General features: G+C 48.7%; 1 protein-coding gene across 1 annotated transcript in view; it reads left to right on the top strand.

Moving 5' to 3' along the window:
- The window catches only part of ZC3H4 (zinc finger CCCH-type containing 4), a gene marked incomplete at its 3' end in the record, with an annotated part of 21,220 nt that overhangs the window by 1,211 nt on the left and 3,128 nt on the right, over positions 1 to 16,881 (top strand). The window contains exons 2-13 of the mRNA XM_014962241.1: positions 6,968 to 7,187; positions 7,715 to 7,825; positions 7,975 to 8,197; positions 8,771 to 8,916; positions 9,035 to 9,131; positions 10,344 to 10,489; positions 10,847 to 10,960; positions 11,185 to 11,296; positions 12,704 to 12,813; positions 12,932 to 13,290; positions 14,444 to 14,808; positions 14,945 to 15,196. Of these exons, the coding sequence (XP_014817727.1) occupies positions 6,968 to 7,187; positions 7,715 to 7,825; positions 7,975 to 8,197; positions 8,771 to 8,916; positions 9,035 to 9,131; positions 10,344 to 10,489; positions 10,847 to 10,960; positions 11,185 to 11,296; positions 12,704 to 12,813; positions 12,932 to 13,290; positions 14,444 to 14,808; positions 14,945 to 15,196 (2,255 nt within the window). The remainder of the gene's footprint in view (positions 1 to 6,967; positions 7,188 to 7,714; positions 7,826 to 7,974; positions 8,198 to 8,770; positions 8,917 to 9,034; positions 9,132 to 10,343; positions 10,490 to 10,846; positions 10,961 to 11,184; positions 11,297 to 12,703; positions 12,814 to 12,931; positions 13,291 to 14,443; positions 14,809 to 14,944; positions 15,197 to 16,881) is intronic.

The raw sequence follows: 16,881 nt of genomic DNA, 5'->3' as shown, positions 1-16,881 counted from the left end.
TTATTTTTGAGGGGGGGGTCCTTAATGAGGTCTTTAATGATGTTCTTTCTCCTGGGCAGCGCTGGCCTCATTAAGGTCCCCCTTTGTCTTCCTGCCACTTCTTAAAAAATAGTTCTTTGGCTTCAAAAACAGGGGGGGCAGGAAGATAGGGGAGGGTCAGAGGTTGTTGGGGTGCCATAGCCTCCATCACCGCTCCCCTTCCTTGGTAGAGAAGGGCTCCCAGGTATTCAGAAGTTTTAGAAATATATATCTATCTCTCTCAGGAACCCTTATTTCCTCTAAGATGTATGTAAAGCACCTCTTTCCCCCCCCTCCCCAAAACATAACTTTAGCCATTTTCTTTATTAGCACTTTTTTTCCATAGTTGAAACCATATAGGCAGAAAGTACTGGTAAAAATAAACAGCTTAAGGTTGTATGTCTGGGGAAAAAAAAAAAAAAAAAGGATAAAAAAGGCAAAAAGAGTGAGGTTTGCTGCCTCAACACCCCCCCCAGGAAGCAGGGGGGGCAGGTGAGCAGTGCAGGGAGCTGCTTTTCCGCATTAGCCTTTGTCTCTGCGGAGGTTTGTTTTCTGTGTGATGCAGGGTTGGGTTGGTAAGTAAGCTCTTTTATTGAAAAATTAAGTTAAATTCCACCTTTTCTTGCCTTTTCCCCGCCACCAAGTAAGTCCTGAGATCGGCTGCGGGGGTGGGGGGTATGTTTGACATGTGTGTACAAACCAAGCAGAGTTCTCCCCCCTTTGTAATGACCTCACCACTGTGAACGTTTAAAGGACAAAAAAAAAAAAAAAGTCACAAAAGCACACAGTTTACTCCCAAAAATCTGCCTGTTGTGACGTTCCCAGGTGAAACTGAAACTCTAGATGTAGGATGTGGATCCATTGCTTTGTCTGCAAACTCCATCCTCATTCCATTGCCGTGAGTGGAAACCGGCTGCCCCTGGGTAGAAAAAAAAAACCCCAACGTTTAAAACCAAAAAAATCCAACTTTTAAACCACTCCAAAGTGTGTCAAAAAAAAAAAAAAGGTGGCAAATAACCCAACACCGTTTCCCAAATGTCATCACACATTTCCCCCCCCCATCCCCATGTTCAGCCTCATGTTGGATAATTAGAGGAATTAAAGTACAGTGCAAGCACCCAGTTTGTAAAGAAGCAGCTTGTTAGCAGCCTCCCCTTTTCCTCCCACCCCCCCTTTTTAATTTTCCTTTGTCCCTCAGGTGCGTTAATGAAAAGGTTTTTCCTCACACCACTTCCCACCGTCCCACTCCGAAGCCAGAACACTCACAGTCATGGGTATTTCTTTTCCCCCTTTTCCCCAGCCAATTAATTTAATTTCTTGGTTTAGTGGTGGTTTGTTGTTTTGGTTTTTTTTGGTTTTTTGTTTTTTTCCTGGAAGCCAAAACCATGGGCTTTTTGCCCCTTTTTGTCCAGTTTACATTGTTCTCAGGTGGAAAAAAAACCAACCCAAAACCAGTGTTTCCTCTAAGCACACCAATACAGTTGGGTGAAATTGTGGTTTAGTTCCCTCTTGTCTTCACGAAAAAAGAAAAGAAAAAGGTATTTCCATCGGCTTAAACTGTAAAATAATGCAAGCAGTTGTTATAGCAAATTAGGCAGCTTTTTGTTCCAGATTTAATTGTGTTCCAGAAAGGAGTTTTCACATAAAACAATATCCAGTAATGTCTTATATGCCTTTTTTTGTCGCTGTTTTTAACTGTTTAGGACAGAACTCTAGTCCCTGTACCTTCCCTGGCTTCAATTTGCCACAAAATCCTAAAATGGGGTATATATTGATATTTCCTTCCCCCACCTTCAAGCAGAGATCCAGAGAACTTGAAAATGTTACTGGTCTGGCTGGAATGGTTTAATTGGGAGAGAGCAGGACCTCCCAGCATGAGTCCCTTCCTCCCCCTCCCCCCATGTATTCAATTAATAACTTTCTTCACTTATTTTATTAAATATACAGATGTTTTAGGCTTCATACTTCCCCACCTTGATCTGGGAAAATCCAAACTGGGTTTTTGAGGAAGGACCAGGAATTGTTTGAGGGTCAGGAGTTCTCAGGGGTCATCCTGAAGTTTACTGGAGTTGTTGACTGGTTCCATAAAGCAAGTAGTGTATTTTTAGATATAAATATATATATATATATATATATATATATTAGCAGTAGGACTCAAACTTCTCATCTGGGGCTTTTCTTTGTGCTTTGCTTCCCCTGCCCCATTTTTAATGGGGCTCAACCCCTTTTTACTGGTCATGATTTGTGAGAAATTACCTTTTTAATGGTGCAAACACCCATTTATACCCTGGAAAATCCTTTTTTTTGTTTGTTTTTACAGAGATAGGTGGTTTTTTGTTTCTAAGGGCGCAATTGTTCAGCCTAGGCTCCCGGGATTGAGTGAGGCTTTGTTGTCCTGGGTTAAAGGAAAGGCCAAAGCAAATCCCAGACCCCGATTCCTTTTTTTTTATTTATTATTTTAATTTATTTCCAGGCCGTATCCCAGCATCAGCTGGGCCCCAGCAGCCCTCGGCCTTCGGATATCACCGAAGGATATGGATAAGGGGAACCTGGGAGCAGAGAGGAGGTTCAGAGTTAGCAGCCAAGTCCCCCAAAATCCCAGTTTTGGCTCAGATAATGCTTGGAAGTTTCCCTTAGTGGAAACATCACTTAAAAACATGGATTTTGGGGTTGTCAGGAGGAGGATTTGCCCCTTTACAACCAGCCCAAAGGGCTCTCTCTCCAAGCCCTTTATAAATCGGTACAAGATATTTGTTACCATAATTAAAATTAAAAAACCCAAACCCAACTCTATAGAAAAGAGAAAAAAGCTGCTAAATGTTAATGACTTCTGCCCCAGTCTGCCCAGTTTGAATGAGGCCCCACTGCCTTCAAAGTGCTGCTTCTTTTATTCCTTGATTGATGTATTTCCCCATGGTTTGCACTCAGAATGAAACAGAAGGCAGCCACACCAACGGGCTAGAGGAGAGCTGAGTTCCTTTGGGATTATTCTGGAATAATCAGGGGATTTGGTTAAAAAAAAAAAAAAAAAAATCGAATTTTCACTGAATTAATTGATTAATCAGGTGCAATGTTGGGGGCGGATCCGTTTCCTCTGAGCAGGAAACTTCTGCCGAAGCATTAAAAAAGTGCGATCAATAACCTTTAGAGGTAACTCTACAAAGTGGTGTTTTCACTAAAAAACCTTAAAATGCAGAAAGTGAGCGAAAATTACACGTCCATCCCCAAAAGAACTGAATTTTGCTTAAAAGTAGGGCCATTTTGGACACAGGGAGGGCTTTGGGTTTAAATCCTGCTTTGAAGTAGGTTGTGGAAAGTTACTTTTTGCCAGGATTTTCCGCCCTCACCAAAAGAAACAACACCCCCCCACCTTGAGTTTAGCAGTGGGTTTGGGATGAATTTTCAGTTTTTATTTGGTTTTATTGTGTTTAGAATTTGAATCTGGCGTCTGATTGTCCGTCCCCACAGAGCACATCGTCAAATCCATCAGAAAAACGTGAAAAATCAATTTCAAAACTCTCTTGGTTGCTGAGTTTGGGGCAGGAGGTGCTGACCCTAAAGATCCCCACGTGTGTGTGCAGCTCAGGGCCCCACCAAGCTTAAAATTACCTAAAATCCAGGAAAATTAGACGTGAACATTCATTTATTGTGAGATTAAATTGCACAAATTTGCAGCTTGATCTTCCAACCCTTCCTGAGGAAAAAAAAGGCATTTTCACCCCCCTTTCGTTGTATTTTTAATTCTTTTTTTTTGCATTTTTTTCAAAGTTAAACCCATTTCTACCTTTGTACACGAACCCCCTCCTGGCAGCCCTGGAGCCACTCCGGCAAAACCAGCGATTTCACGCTCAGCTGCACCCCTTGTATAAAAAAAAAAGCCATAGAAAAGAAGGTTTTTTCCTATTTATTCTATGTTTTTTTTTATAGTGGTATTGTCTAGAAGTTACTCCGCTGTATATCGAGCACGCAAAGCTCTTTCTTTTCTTAAAACAGTAGGGGGTTTAAGTTGGTTTTTTTTAAGTTTAGCTTAGTTTTTTTTAGTAAAAAACCACTTGTTTTTTTCCAAGGATGGGAAGCAAGAGGCTTATTTTTGCCGGGGTTTCTTTCAGGTGTAACGAGGAAGGAGCAATAATATCTTTAATAGAGTTAGGAGGCTGGAAATGCTTATAAGTCCACTGTTTAGGCCACTTATTTGTCACTTCACTACTTTCATTACCAAATTTAACAAAGCTCTGGCTGTATAAAGTGAGATCATTTATTTTAAGGTAATATTTTCATTCTCCTGCTCTTCTTCCGTGGCTGAAACAGCCAAAAACCCCCCTGAATTTTCTCCTCCTTGCAGCAATTCCTATTTTTTCCCCCAGCAAAACCACTGGGATAATGATTGGAAAGGGGTTTTCCCCTTTTTTCCAGGCATTGCCCCCGTCCATCCTGGCCCCAGTGATGTCACAAAAGCTGCTGGGGACCGTGCTGTGCCATTCCTGGCCCCGTCACTCGGAGGAGCAGGGAGCAATAGGAAAAAGCAGGGATTCAGGGAAGAAATTTCCCCCCTGATTGGAGAAATAACCATTAATTGTTTCACAGCCCTGGCTTCCTCACCCGACCACAGGCATTCTCCACGGTGAGCCTCAAAAAACACACAAATTCACTTTATTCCCTTGAATTTTGTTCCCATCCCACCTTGGAAATCGTTGAGTTGCTTTCCAATGTCCTTTCCAGTCACCGTATTTCCAATTATTCCCCATTTCTTGCCTTGAAAACCCCATTGTGGGGAAGAACGTGGCTAATCCTCGCCTCCCGCTTTTCCCAGTGTTTTCCCAACCTCTCCAAGAGGTTGCTGTATCGTTTCGGGCCCAAAACTACACAAATTGGGTAGAAATTGAGTTAAAACCCATCAGGAGAGATGATATTGCCCATCTTAAGGCATAGTTTGGTATGTAAGAATCTGTATAAACATGATTTTTAGATTTTCTTCCTTTAGGAGATATGTGTGTTGATGAATTAATTAATATTAATCCACTAAACAGCTCAACGATGGTTTTGATGGTTCAGCCTCGTCCCATTTCTTCTTCTTTTTCAAAGAATTGTTTCAGCGGCTGCAAAATTTCTTTTTGGGAGCCTTTTTTTGGGCTTCATTTCTGTAACCACAGAAAATTTAACACCATGATTGTCCATCCAGACACTGCTCCGGGGGCTCTGGTCTGCTCTCGAGCTTGATATTGGACCAGAGCAACTCCAGGCAGGGTAAAAACGCCTGTGCAGGGTAATTAAAATTGCAATTAAGGTGTTAATGACACGCATTGGTCCCTCTCTGAAGAAGCTGGGGAGCGATTGCTGTCCCCAGCCAAAAGGGTAAATGAGGCTGATTCCCAGGGAGCGATGCCCAAGGGAATAGCTGGGGTTTTTTTTTGCAAAAATATATGGTATGAGAGTATTTCTGGTGTTTATTTAGAGCGATAAATTGATTTTTGGCTCATTATTTCCTACCCCTGTGCCTGGGGGGAGCTCAGTGTTTCACTGGGCCGTGCTCGCCCATCCGCTGGATCCAAAAACCTTCGGGTATTTTGAGTTTGAAACCCATTTATCAATGAATCTGTCCCTTTAGGGCTTTGACAAGACTTTTATTTAAATATTTAAAGACGCGGGGATTTCAATTCCTTGAACCTTGTTTTATTCCCATTTTTTGAGTTTCTCTTGTTCCCGGCCTGATCCCACCGGACACAAACACCCAAAGGACGCTGCGTTTTGGCTCAAAAAATATTTTCCACAGCTTCTCACCTTTAAAACTTGTACAAATGCCGAGGAATTCCAAGTGGGGTTTAAGAGCTTCCGGAGTAATGCTTCATTTTGGTGCTGGCCTGTTATTAAAATGGTCCAAAATCAAACAAAAATAAGAGGGAGCTTTGCATGGGGGTCGGGCCGAGTGGCTGGATCCCAGCGTTTGCTCCCCAGGATGCTCCCAGGGATGGGTTTTCTATGTGTTTGTGGAAATAATTCAGGTTTTTGTGTAATTAACAGGTCGGCTTGTTCACACAGCATTGTTTAGTTGTTCCTAAACCCATTTTCAGCTCCCAGAGCTCCCTGAGAGCATCCTTTCTCAAAAAAGGGGATTTATAGCAGCCAAAAAAGCCTCCAAAATACCCCAAGCAGAGGGATATGGATCAAAGATCCACCTCCTATAAGCTCCCAAATTGTGAGTAGGACTGAAATACCTAAACAAGCCATCATTAGTGTTTTTAATTCTAGCTTAATGAAAAGGGAGAGGACCCTGCTCAGGGTTTAAATCCCGCAGCACCAACCTGTTGGGAGGGAAGGAAAAGGGGAGGGAGTGGGTTGCACTGGTGCCTCCTTCCACCTTTAACCCGTTACGAGGCTGTAAAAGGTTTCTTCTAACCCGGATGGGAGGGATTTTTAATTTCATTTAATTAAGCAGAGCTCGGGGAATCCGCTGGAGGAGGTTTCGGGTTTGCTTTATTACCTTCATTAACCCCAGTTGGGGGAAAACGGGAGAAAAGTGGAAATAATTGGGCCCATCGTCTGTAGATTGTGCAAACCCACGGGATATTTACTTATTCTGCTCTTCTAAGGACGGATTGTTTTATGAAATCCCCAATTTCGGTTCTTGGGGCGGACCCAGTGTTTTATTAAATCACCAATTCCCATTCTTGGGAGTTCATTTTGCCCCAATATCCTCTGAAAATCGAGCGTGGTGATGTCGTGGCTCCTGTTTGTTGACGAGAGGTTTCTTTGCTGTGTTTAATTCTGGGGCTGAGCAGAGATGAACAGAATTGATACTTGGGGTCAGATATTTAAAACCCCGATAACTAGGAATTTGGGTGCACTTTGGGAGCCAAGTTCCTGGCTGGTGGAGCAGGAAAAGAGGAATTTTCCTTTTTTTTTTTTTTTTTTGGAATAAGGGGAATTAAATGTTCTTGTCTGCTTTTTACAGGGAGGATGGAGAACTGGAGGAAGGGGAGCTGGAGGATGATGGAGGGGAGGAGACGCAGGATCCCTCCGAATCCCGTGAAAGGAGTCGGAAGGAGAAAGGGGAGAAGCATCACAGCGATTCCGACGAGGAGAAAACCCATCGGCGGATGAAGCGCAAGCGTCGGAAAGAGCGAGAGAAAGAGAAGAGGAGATCCAAGAAGAAAAGGAAATCCAAACACAAGGTGAGCTGTGTGCTGCTTTTGCCACCTTCCTCTGCCATCGGGAATTAATTCCTCCTCTAACGTTATTCTGGGGAGTTTGAGACTCTTCCCTCAACGATAATTCAAGGTGGGAGCTCTCATGGGGTTTCTTGGGGGTCACCCAGGTCTGGAGGTGGGATGAAAACACTCCAGCAGATGGAAATGCAGAGCAGGAAGAAAAGCAGAGGTTTTATTTAGGGAATTCCTACCTCCGAGGGGATTGGGGCTGCCAGATTGGCCAAATCCAGGATGTTTGGTACCGAAACTGCAGGAATTTCTCCAGCACAGAAAGCGTATGGTCTTTGTCTTCGTTAGAGACCAGTTAAATAATCTGTTAATGGGCTCCCAGTTCGTAATTCACTGAACGCTGCGATAATTTTGTTAAAGAAAAACTGAAATTTCCTTAAAATAAGACCTAAAAGACAAAAGGGGGAACACAACTTGGTTGTGTTGTGTCCGGGTCGGAGCTGGCCCGTGATGAAGTGACTCCTGGTGTTTCCCTTTGCCAGCGCCACGCTTCCTCCAGCGATGATTTCTCCGACTACAGCGAGGACTCGGACTTCAGTCCTGGGGAAAAGGGACACCGGAAATACCGGGAATACAGCCCTCCCTACTCCTCCGTGAGTTCCCTCTGCATCTTTGCCTTTAGGCCTTTAAACTGTTTATTTTTCACCTCTCTGGGGTCTTTTTGAATGATTTTTTTAAAAAAATTAAATAATGATTTAATGGGGTTCCTCGTCTCCCTCGCTGACCTCTTTGCCTTTCCCAGTCCCACCAACAGTACTCATCCTCTCACGGCGGTCCCATGCCCAAGAAAAGCTACTCCAAGATGGAAAGCAAGAATTATGGGATGTATGAAGACTACGAGAATGAGGAGTACGGGCAGTACGAGGGGGAGGAGGAGGAGGAGATGGGGAAGGAAGATTATGATGATTTTGCCAAAGAGCTGAATCAATACCGGAGAGCCAAGGAGGGCTCCCACCGGGGACGAGGTACCGCTAAACCTTCCTTTTTTTATCACTGTATCTCATTACCCTCAGCTCGTTTAGCTCATTTGTGGCTAAATGAGGCCTGGCACGTGCCGGAAGCTTCGTGGAGGTGTTAGTTTGTGATGGGGGAAAAGTGCTTTATCCTCTTCTCCACCCCGAGGGGAAAGTTCAGATCCTTGTGGATAATCGGACGTTTTAAATAAGTGTTTTTCTAGCTGGTGTAGGTTGGTTTAAAATCCCATAAGTGGTTGAAAATGGATAAAATAAAACAAAAATCTTTATTTGAATGGAAAACCAAGTTGATTGATAAGGTAACGAGTCTGGTGTCGCGTGTGGAACACAGATCGATGTTCCCAATCTACAGCTGATGTGGCATTATCATTTGGCTTGTTAAAAATCCATTCTTCTAAAATATTAAAAACCTGATTCACTTAAAAACCAGTTTTTGAGGGGCTGGTCATCCCGTATTGGAAGATTATGATATATTTTTCCTTGCCTGGTGTATTTTGATGCTGTTTTTTGATGCTGAGAGGCGGAAGGCAGCAGAAAGCTGAGCCCATCCCCGTTCCTCCGCAGGCGGCCGTGGCCGAGGCAGAGGGTACCGAGGAAGAGGAGGCAGAGGAGGGATGAGAGGAGGCCGAGGCATGGGCCGGGGGAACCGCGGACGAGGCAGAGGCGACCACCCCGAGGAAGAGGAGGAAATGTATGAGGAAGAGATGGAAGTAAGTGCCGAGTTTCCAACCTGCTGGTGGGGAAACAAGAGAATCTTCGTTTTCAGCCCTTGGGGAATTGGGCTGCGCTTCCTTCCCCGCTCGTTAACAGCTGGGATCTCGTTTGCAGTATTGTGATAACGAGGAGCCCCTCTGCGACGATGACTACGATGACTACTCCAAGGAGCTGAATCAGTATCGGAGGAGCAAGGAGAACCGCGGCCGAGGTGAGCATACACACGGCCTGGACGAGCACACCATCTGCTGGATCAAGCACTGGTTGACTGGAAGGTCCCAAAGAGCGGTGCTCAATGGATTCACATCCAGCTGGTCACTAGTGGTGTGCCTCAGGGCTCAGTGCTGGGACCATTTCTATTTAATGTCTTTATTGATGATCTCGATAAGGACATAGGGTGTATCATCAGCGAGTTGGCAGATGACACCAAGTTAAGCAGGAGTGTTGACTCCCAGGAGGAGAGGGAAGCCCTACAGAGGGACCTGGATAGATTGGATCACTGGGCCAAGATCAACGGCATGAGTTTCAACAAGGGCAAGTGCCAGGTCCTGCACTTGGGCCACACCAACCCCCTGCAGCGCTACAGGCTGGGGGAAGTGTGGCTGGAGCTGCCTGGAGGAAAGAGACCTGGGGGTTCCAGTTGACAAACGGCTGAATATGAGCCCAGTGTGCCCGGGGGGGCAAGAAAGCCAATGGCATCCTGGCTTGTATCAAAAATAGTGTGACCAGCAGAAGTAGGGAGGTGATTGTGCCCCTGGACTCAGCACTGGGGAGGCCACACCTCGAGTATTGTGTCCAGTTTTGGGCACCTCAACACAAGAGAGATCTGGAGGTGCTGGAGCGAGTGCAGAGGAGGGCAACGAAGCTGGTGAAGGGGCTGGAAGACAAATCATATGAAGAGTGATTGAAGGAGCTGGGGCTGTTTAGTGTGAGGAAGAGGAGGCTGAGGGGAGACCTCATCACCCTCTACAACTACTTGAAAGGACACTGTAGAGAGGTTGGTGCTGGGCTCTTCTCACAGGTAATTAGTGACAGAACGAGAGGGAACGGCTTCAAGCTCCAACAGGGGAGGTTTAGATTGAACATTTAGGTTTAGATTGAACATTAGGAAGGAATTTTTCACAGAAAGAGTGGTCGGGCATTGGAGCAGGCTGCTCAGGGAGGTGGTTGAGTCCCCATCCCTGGCTGTGTTTAAGGGCCGTTTAGATGCAGTGCTGAGGGACATGGTGTAGGGGAGGACTTTGTAGAGTAGGGGAGATGGTTGGACTCGATGATCCCAAGGGTCTCTGCCAACCTCAATGATTCTATGATTTCTATGAGAGGGGGATAAGAAAATCCCTCCTTTCCCCTCTCTCACCCCTTTTAGGGAAGGAGGGAAATTAAAAAAACCTGGGGTGGGGTGTGGGTGTACGTTAAATTTCAGGTTTAAATCGTGGCCGTGGCCGTGGCCCCAGAGGAAGAGGAAATAAAGGCATGGGCAGAGGTCGAGGCCGAGGTGGAAACCGAAGCGGGATGGGGAAAGGAGGTGGAATGAACGACGACGACGATTATTACGACGAGGACATGGGAGTAAGTAGCCTTTTGTTTTCTAAATGGCTTGCTGCAGCACTGGGTGTCCCCCTTTGTCCCCCTCCCCCTCTGTAAATCCCGTCAGGCTTCAGAAAAATCCTTGGCAGGAGCAAAAAAACCGAACGGATCTTCCCCAGAATCCACAAAAATTGGATATTTTGTATTCTGCTCCTCTGCCAGCTCCCTCAAGCCGTGCTCAGGAGCTCAGCACGCTCCGTTTTCCTCCCTTTTACATCCCAAATCCCGGTGGTTTTTCCTCTCTGAGGTGTCTGCCCAGGAAATTTTTAATTTCTTTCAGGTGATTTCTTGCTTTGTATTTCAAATTCTTCCTCAACTGACATAATGTCCTTCCCGTAGGATGGAGGAGGTGGTGGGAATTACCGGCGGAACGACCACGACAAACCCCACCAGCAGTCGGATAAGAAAGGGAAAGTGATCTGCAAATACTTCGTGGAAGGACGATGTACCTGGGTAAGGGACTAATTCACAAATATTTATATAAATCTCTTTATACGCACGTGGAACTGTCGCTGAAGCGTAAAGTCCAGATTTTGACTGCTTTTGGGGCGGGATTGATGGCTGTAAAGAGCTTTTTTTGGGAAGCGGATGCAGCTCCCTGTCCCTTCTGGGTGTGTTTTGGGCTTTTGAGGAACACGTTGGTGCTTTAACACACTGGGATGTTGTTCCCCTCCCAGGGCGACCACTGCAATTTCAGTCATGACATTGAATTACCAAAGAAAAGGGAACTCTGCAAGTTCTACATCACCGGCTACTGCGCCAGGGCTGAGAACTGCCCTTACATGCACGATATCCTTTCGGGTTTGAGTCTTCAGGTGGCCTTATATTGGTCTAATTTCTCATGGATGCACATGGGGGTGTGAGGGAGGAGGAAAAAAAAGGCCATTTCTGGGCAACACAACCTCCACTCAAGAGGCAGTCCTCCCCGATCCTTCTTAACCTCACTTTTCCTCTTAAAAAAGTGAGGTTTGGGGCTGTTGAGCCTACGGAAAACACGGCAGAAAGGGAAAATAGAGTCTTTCTGTTGACGGTTTAATACCAGTGTCACAATGGTGAAAATCACAGAATCTTAGTGGTTGGAAGGGACCTCTGAGATCATCGAGTCCAACCACCAAAAAAAAAAAACAACAAAAAAAAACCACCACACCAAACAAATCCAAAACACACCACACCAAACGCCCACCAAAAACACCGCACCCACCAACTAAACCCCACACTCAACACCTCGCCATAAACCAATAACCTTGGGCACTAGAGCAGGCCCTGAAGAGCCATGTCTACACGTTTCTTAAATCCCTCCAGGGATGGTGACTCCACCACCTCCCTGGGCAGGCTGGTCCAGGGCCTGACCACTCTCTCAGTAAAGTAATTCTTTCTAATATCTAATCTAAATCTCCCCTGCCCCAACTTCAGACCATTTCCTCTGGTCTTGTCCTTCTCCTTGGGAGAAGAGGCCAACACCTGCCTCTCTACACCCTCCTTTCAGGTAGTTGTAGAGGGCAATGAGGTCTCCCCTCAGCCTCCTCTTCTCCAAACTCAACATGCCCAGTTCCCTCAGCCTCTCCTCATAGGACTTGTTCTCCAGACCCCTCCCCAGCTTGGTGGCTCTCCTCTGGACACGCTCCAGCACTTCAATGTCCTTCCTGTAGTGAGGGGCCCAAAACTGAACACAGTACTCGAGGTGAGGCCTCACCAGTGCCCAGTCCAGAGGCACGATGACTTCCCTACTCCTGCTGGCCACGCTATTCCTGATACAGGCCAGGATGCTGTTGGCCTTCTTGGCCACCTGGGCACACTGCTGGCTCATGTTCAGCCAGCTGTCCACCAACACCCCCAGGTCCTTTTCTGCTGGGCAGCTCCAGCCACTCTTCCCCAAGTCTGTAGCGTTGCCCGGGGTTGTTGTGACCAAAATGCAGGACCCAGCACTTGGCCTTATTAAACCTCATCCCATTGTCCTTGGCCCAATGATCCAACCTGTCTAGATCCCTCTGTAGAGCCTTCCGACCCTCAAGCAGATCAACACTCCCACCCAGTTTGGTGTCATCTGTAAATTTACTGAGGGTGAATCCACCAGTGGTGTCATCTGCAAATTTACTGAGGGTGAATCCACCATGTTTTGAAGTGAAAAGTGCCTCTAACCCCTCTGGCTGGAGGAACAACTCCCTTTTATGGTTTATTCTCCTTAATAAGCAGTACGGGATTTCCCGTGCAAGCTCTTCCACACCACGGGCAACTGCATCAACGGGGACGACTGCATGTTCTCCCATGATCCCCTCACAGAGGAGACACGGGAGCTTCTGGACAAGGTAAAGGGGAGCTTCATGCTCCTTTTTCCTTCCATGGAAGTAAATCCCGATGGTTCAAGGGGTTTATTTCCCTTTTGCAAGGCAATTCCGTGGATCAACTTTTCCTCCTTGATCTTAGATGCTGGCGGACGACGCGGAAGCCGGAGCGGAGGATGAGAAAGAAGTGGAAGAGCTGAAAAAACAAGGCATCAATCCTCTCCCCAAACCACCCCCAGGGGTGGGTTTGCTCCCCACACCCCCTCGTCCTCCTGGTCCTCCAGCTCCAACCTCTCCCAACGGGAGACCCATCCCGGGGGGGCCTCCCCCACCTCCGCCGCCGCCGCTGCCGCCCCCGGGGCCACAGATGCCACCACCGATGCACGAGCCGCTGTCGCCGCAGCAGCTGCAGCAGCAGCAGGACATGTACAAGAAGATCCCCTCCTTGTTCGAGATCGTCGTGCGCCCCACGGGGCAGCTGGCAGAGAAGCTGGGCGTGAGGTGGGTTGCAGGTTTTTGGCTCACTGAATTATTTCACTGAATTTTAGAGTTGGAAGGGACCATAGAGATCGTCTAGTCCAACTCCCCTGCTGAAGCAGGATTGCCTAGAGCTTGGCAGAGCATGTTCCTCAGGAGCATCCAGGGGGGTCTTGAACATCTCCAAGGAAGGGGACTCCACACCCTCCCTGGGCAGCCTGGTCCAGGGCTCTGCCACCCTCACCGTGAAGAAGTTTCTCCTCAGATTTGAGTGGAACCTCTTCTGGTCCAACTTGTGCCCGTTGCCCCTCGTCCTCTCACTGGGAACCACTGGAAAGAGTCTGGCTCCCTCCTCCTTCAACCCTCCCTTGAGATCCTTGTAGGCATTGAGAAGGTCTCCCCTCAGCCTTCTCTTCTCCAGACTAAAGAGTCCCAGCTCTCTCAGTCTCTCCTCATCAGGGAGATGCTCCAATCCTTGAATCATCTTTGTTGCCCTTCGCTGGACTCTTTCCAGTAGTTCCCTGTCCTTCTTGAACTGGGGAGCCCAGAACTGGGCCCAGTACTCCAGTTGTGGCCTCCCCAGTGCAGAGCAGAGGGGGAGAATGACTTCCCTTGACCTGCTGGCCACACTCTTCCCTCTGCAACCCAAGATACCATTGGCCTTCCTGGCCTCAAGAGCACACTGCTTGCTCATTGTCATTTTACTGTCCACCAGGACCCCTAGATCTTTCTCTTCAGTAGTTGCCTCCAGCAGGTCCACCCCTAACCTGTACTGGTACCTGACATTCTTCTTCCCCAGGTGCAGGACCCTACACTTTTCCCTGTTGAACCTCATGAGGTTCTTCCTTGCCCAGCTCTCCAGCCTGTCCAAGTCTTGCTGGATGGTGGCCCAGCCCTCCGGGGTGTCAGCCACCCCTCCCAGTTTGGTATCATCAGCAAACTTGCTGAGGATACACTCTGTCCCCTCAACCCAGGCTCAACCCAGACAAAAGGATGTAAAAAAGAGATTTCTCCCCATTTTGGGGGTCTGATGCTCAGTCAGACACTGGGTCCATCCCTCCCTTCCTCCAGAAGTGGGTCCCTCCCAAAGTGGCTCCATCCCCCCAATAGTGGGTCTGTCCCTCCAGCAGCAGAAACTGTGTGTTAAAGCAGATTTTCTCCTTCTTCTCTCTTTCAGACACCCAGGTCCACCACCCCCCAGGTTCCCTGGGCCTGGAGGCCCCCCAGGACCCATGCCCGGCCCCATGCACCCGGACATGCACCCGGACATGCACCCGGACATGCACCCTGACATGCACCCAGACATGCACCCCGATATGCACCCAGACATGCACCCAGACATGCACCCGGACATGCCTATGGGTCCAGGAATGAATCCTGGGCCCCCCATGGGGCCCGGGCCCCCCATGATGCCCTACGGCCCGGATGATTCCCCCCATTCTGGCATGATGCCCCCCGGCCCACCCCCCCAAGGATTCTATGATAATTTTTACCAGCAGCAAGAGGGGCTGGAGATGGATCACGGCATGATGGGAGACCCAGGTACGTCCCCAGGATCCTTTGGGATCCACTTTTGGGTACACCCCAGGATCCCCAGCGTGGGGGGGGAGGGGAGAATGGAAAAATTGCTATTTTTCTTTTAACACGTGTGATGATTTTTTTCCTTCTTCCTCGGCAGAAGACTATGGTGGTTACGAGGACATGGAAGGGCCTCCAGGAGAGCACATGTTCCCGGATCCATCCCTGGATCCTGACTCTCTGTGTGAAGGAGGCCCCCCCGGATTAACCAAACCCCAGGGCAACATCCCCGACTTCATGCCCTCGGCACAAAGAGCCCTTTATTTGCGAATCCAACAGAAACAGCAAGAGGAAGAGGAGAGAGCCCGGAGACTGGCAGAGAGCAATAAGCAGGAACGCGAAAATGAGGAAGGCAAGTGGCAAAATACGATGTATTTTGGTCAAAACCACCCGTGAGGCGGGGGGCAACTTGGATTTCTTTTGGTTCCCCCCCGGCATCTAACCAAAAATAGGGGAGAAATGGGGGTGTCGGGGAGGAATTCTGCAGGGAATGGGGGGTGCTGGGTGCCTGGAAGAGAATCCCAGAATCCCCAGCATCAAAAGAGTTGAAAAACTGGGAAGAGCTGCCCCAGAAGGTGCAGGAGACGGGGTTACTGGTTTGATGTGGTCAAACTGGAGTCTGCTGGGGGCAGGAGGAAGATGAAGGGAGGGATGTGCTGGGCATTTGGGGGTGGGGGGGAAACAAGGCCAGGGCTGTCACAGATGCCCCCCCTGTTTGGGCCCAATGGGGGTATTTGAGCAGCGTTGAGTTGAGAGGTGACATTTTGGGGACCTTCTCCTCCGCGTCCCCCGCATGGGGCGGGGGGCAACTTGGATTTCTTTTGGTTCCCCCCCGGCATCTAACCAAAAATAGGGGAGAAATGGGGGTGTCGGGGAGGAATTCTGCAGGGAATGGGGGGTGCTGGGTGCCTGGAAGAGAATCCCAGAATCCCCAGCATCAAAAGAGTTGAAAAACTGGGAAGAGCTGCCCCAGAAGGTGCAGGAGACGGGGTTACTGGTTTGATGTGGTCAAACTGGAGTCTGCTGGGGGCAGGAGGAAGATGAAGGGAGGGATGTGCTGGGCATTTGGGGGTGGGGGGGAAACAAGGCCAGGGCTGTCACAGATGCCCCCCCTGTTTGGGCCCAGTGGGGGTATTTGAGCAGCGTTGAGTTGAGAGGTGACATGGGGTTACTGGTTTGATGTGGTCAAACTGGAATCTGCTGGGGGCAGGAGGAAGATGAAGGGAGGGATGTGCTGGGCATTTGGGGGTGGGGGGGAAACAAGGCCAGGGCTGTCACAGATGCCCCCCCTGTTTGGGCCCAATGGGGGTATTTGAGCAGCGTTGAGTTGAGAGGTGACATTTTGGGGACCTTCTCCTCCGCGTCCCCCGCATGGGGCGGGGGGCAACTTGGATTTCTTTTGGTTCCCCCCCGGCATCTAACCAAAAATAGGGGAGAAATGGGGGTGTCGGGGAGGAATTCTGCAGGGAATGGGGGGTGCTGGGTGCCTGGAAGAGAATCCCAGAATCCCCAGCATCAAAAGAGTTGAAAAACTGGGAAGAGCTGCCCCAGAAGGTGCAGGAGACGGGGTTACTGGTTTGATGTGGTCAAACTGGAGTCTGCTGGGGGCAGGAGGAAGATGAAGGGAGGGATGTGCTGGGCATTTGGGGGTGGGGGGGAAACAAGGCCAGGGCTGTCACAGATGCCCCCCCTGTTTGGGCCCAATGGGGGTATTTGAGCAGCGTTGAGTTGAGAGGTGACATTTTGGGGACCTTCTCTTCCACGTCCCCTCTGGATGGTGCTTTAATTGCCTTTTATCACCTTTTTTTTTCCTCCTCCTCTTCTTCCTCCCTCCCAGGAGATCCCGGGAACTGGTATTCCAGTGACGAAGACGAGGGCGGGAGCAGCGTCACCTCCATCTTGAAAACTTTACGGCAACAAAGCTCGGGCCGACCTCACCCCCAACCCCCCCACGGCGAAATGGGGGGCCCTCCCCCCGCTGTCAGTGACCCCCGCCTGCAGAAATCCCAGGGGGGGGCTGTGGGCAGCGGGCGACCC

Source organism: Calidris pugnax, unplaced genomic scaffold (assembly GCF_001431845.1).
Source record: "Calidris pugnax isolate Ruff unplaced genomic scaffold, ASM143184v1 scaffold1185, whole genome shotgun sequence".
Lineage (NCBI taxonomy): Eukaryota > Metazoa > Chordata > Aves > Charadriiformes > Scolopacidae > Calidris > Calidris pugnax.
This window is presented reverse-complemented; position numbering and strand designations above follow the sequence as displayed.